The 2,385-nt window shown below is 41.3% G+C and overlaps 1 protein-coding gene across 1 annotated transcript in view; it reads right to left on the reverse strand.

Moving 5' to 3' along the window:
* Nucleotides 1–387: 387 nt before the first annotated feature.
* Nucleotides 388–2,385, reverse strand: part of LOC118733570 (inhibitor of growth protein 3) — a 2,337-nt gene continuing 339 nt past the window's right edge. The window contains exons 2-4 of the mRNA XM_036463012.1: nt 2,166–2,237; nt 1,164–2,094; nt 388–1,113 (exon numbers count right to left, since the gene is read on the reverse strand). Of these exons, the coding sequence (XP_036318905.1) occupies nt 579–1,113; nt 1,164–2,094; nt 2,166–2,237 (1,538 nt within the window). The 3' untranslated portion in view covers nt 388–578. The remainder of the gene's footprint in view (nt 1,114–1,163; nt 2,095–2,165; nt 2,238–2,385) is intronic.

Below are 2,385 nucleotides of genomic sequence, written 5' to 3' on the forward strand. Positions count from 1 at the left end.
AGATGACGTCGGACTCCAATTCGTAACATTTTTTTTTCCGATTTCAATCGAAGATTTCAGATCTTTAATAATTTGAATCCGTTTATTATGTCTTTTCAAACGTATGCCAGCAGTGAATGTGAAGACAACAATGCTAAAAATTATGCTTGACCAGCTGATATGTTCACCCGTATATTTAACTGCTTTCTTCACAATAGGATTCACGGAGGGTCGAAGCATATATGAGGCTTTTGCGCAACTAATAAAATTTGGATTATATACCGTTTTGAATTGATGCTTTCGCCCCACCAAAATGCGTATTTTTTTACATGTATATGATATGTTAAACAGATCTAACATACACATCACATGTAACCCACGATAACAAATAAAAAAAGTTTTAAGTCATTAAGGGGAGGTTTTAGGATAGCTATTTATTGAGCAATAAAGCAGCGAATGTTTTATAGCCCTAGGTTTATTCAAATCCATTCAAAGATAAATGTTGAGAAATACACAACGCGGATAGAGGTTTGTTTAATAACTTAAATAAGGCTGCTGAAACTTTAATGGTCTGGAAAGTTTTAAAATTTGGATTTGTACTAGTTTTTCCTGTTCCCACGACGACGCATAGACGCTGTACATTTCGGACAATACCACTTGCCTTTTGGCGGTTGTGTAATACCCACACAGGGATAATGAAACCATTCGTAAGGACAAGCATCGTTGTCACAAGCGACCATGTCTCCATACGAGACCTGATTACAAGTACAGTAACGTGGTTCATTCGGATCATAGGACCATTCTCCCTCAGGTGTTTGCTCCACCACCAACCCATTTTCATTGATGGTAATATTTGAGGTAGGAGCAAGGGTGGTTGATGAGATCGAAGACGAGACTGAGCTGGCGCGATTTGCTGCAGCAGCTGAAGTGGAAGCACCACCTCCTCCAATAGCTGTTAGACCAATAGACGTGACGCTAAGATTTCCAACTGTAGACAAATTAGAGGAAGACGGTAGCATATCTACTGAGTCTACACTGACAGAAGACGAAGATGATGCTAATGAAATGGCTGATGACGGTGCGCTGCCACTGATAGTAGTGTTGGCGTGAGTAATACTGCTGGTATTTATTTTCCTACAAAACACACAAATAAATTAGTACTCAAAAATAGTTGTTTGACATACTTTTTCTGTTTCTTTTCTAGGCTAGGGGTCGGGAGTACTGTTTGTGCAGCAGCCGTCGCAGCGTTTGCGATATCACGACTTATCCAAAACTCGGGTGGGCCGCCGCCAGCACCATGTATAGCCTCATAGCTGGCTTTAAGACTTGCAGTGCGCCGGCCTTGCGGCATTTGTTGAGTTGCAACTATGGCTTGACTGGCCGCAGCAGCGATTGCACTCGAAGCAGATCCTCCTAATTGTTGTAAATTGTAAGTAACTGCAGAAGGGTTGCCTGCTGCGGTAACTGCAGTCGTGGCGGAATTAAGCACAGCATGTGTACCTATTCCAGGCGTTATGGGACGCACAACAGCAACCGAAGGATTAGCTGACGTTATGGTATTATTAATGTTTGGACGTTTTTCTGGTATACCGGAAATATTTGTAGTACTGTCTCGTCGTTTCTCTGGTTTAGGTGTGCGATAGCGATTATCTTTCGGTGTTGCCAATGGCGTTGCCGGGAGTGATAACCCGCCCATGGTGGCACCTGGTACGCTTAATATACTATGACTATTTGTAGTTGCCGGTACACCTATTGAGCCGTAATATCTGTTTTCTTTCTGTGTAACACCAATTACATTTATCAAAGCTGTTGCTGCACTTGAACCCCCATCTAACTCTAATGAACGTTTTTCTAATATTTCTGTGATACCATTATTATCAGCTTCTAATTCACATTTGAACTTGAAGAGTTCGCTGTCCAAACGGCGCAGGTAACGCTCGACCAGCTCATGTATTTGTGTGGCAATGTTTACTTTTTCATCGGCATCCTCCAGCACTTTGTAGTACTCTTTGCGAAGATTTTGAAAATCCGAATCGGCAGTTTCATTTTGTAACTCACCGCGTTTACATTGTTGAAAAAATGTCCGTGTCTTTTTCTCCAATGAGTCCATGCTATCTGGAAACAAGCGAATTATATAGAATTATTTAAGCGTATACGTATGTATATTAGGACCAGCAGCAATTTACTTTGCACAGTTAAATCCAATTCGCGCATCTCTGTAAAGCGGTCACGGAGCTCCTGTGGCAAATGCTCAATCACTGTAGTGAGGAAAAAATTTCTATGAATGCATTGTTTACTTAATACGGCAGTGTTAGCCCAGCAAAAAAATAAACAAATTTAAAGTAAACAAAATTCGGGCCACCACACGTAACCTCCAAATGTGCGCTTGATCCGCGAAGCACTGAA

The sequence above is a fragment of the Rhagoletis pomonella genome, unplaced genomic scaffold (genome assembly GCF_013731165.1).
Source record: "Rhagoletis pomonella isolate Grant_MI unplaced genomic scaffold, Rhpom_1.0 Rhpom_scaffold_00002, whole genome shotgun sequence".
NCBI classification, from domain to species: Eukaryota; Metazoa; Arthropoda; class Insecta; order Diptera; family Tephritidae; genus Rhagoletis; species Rhagoletis pomonella.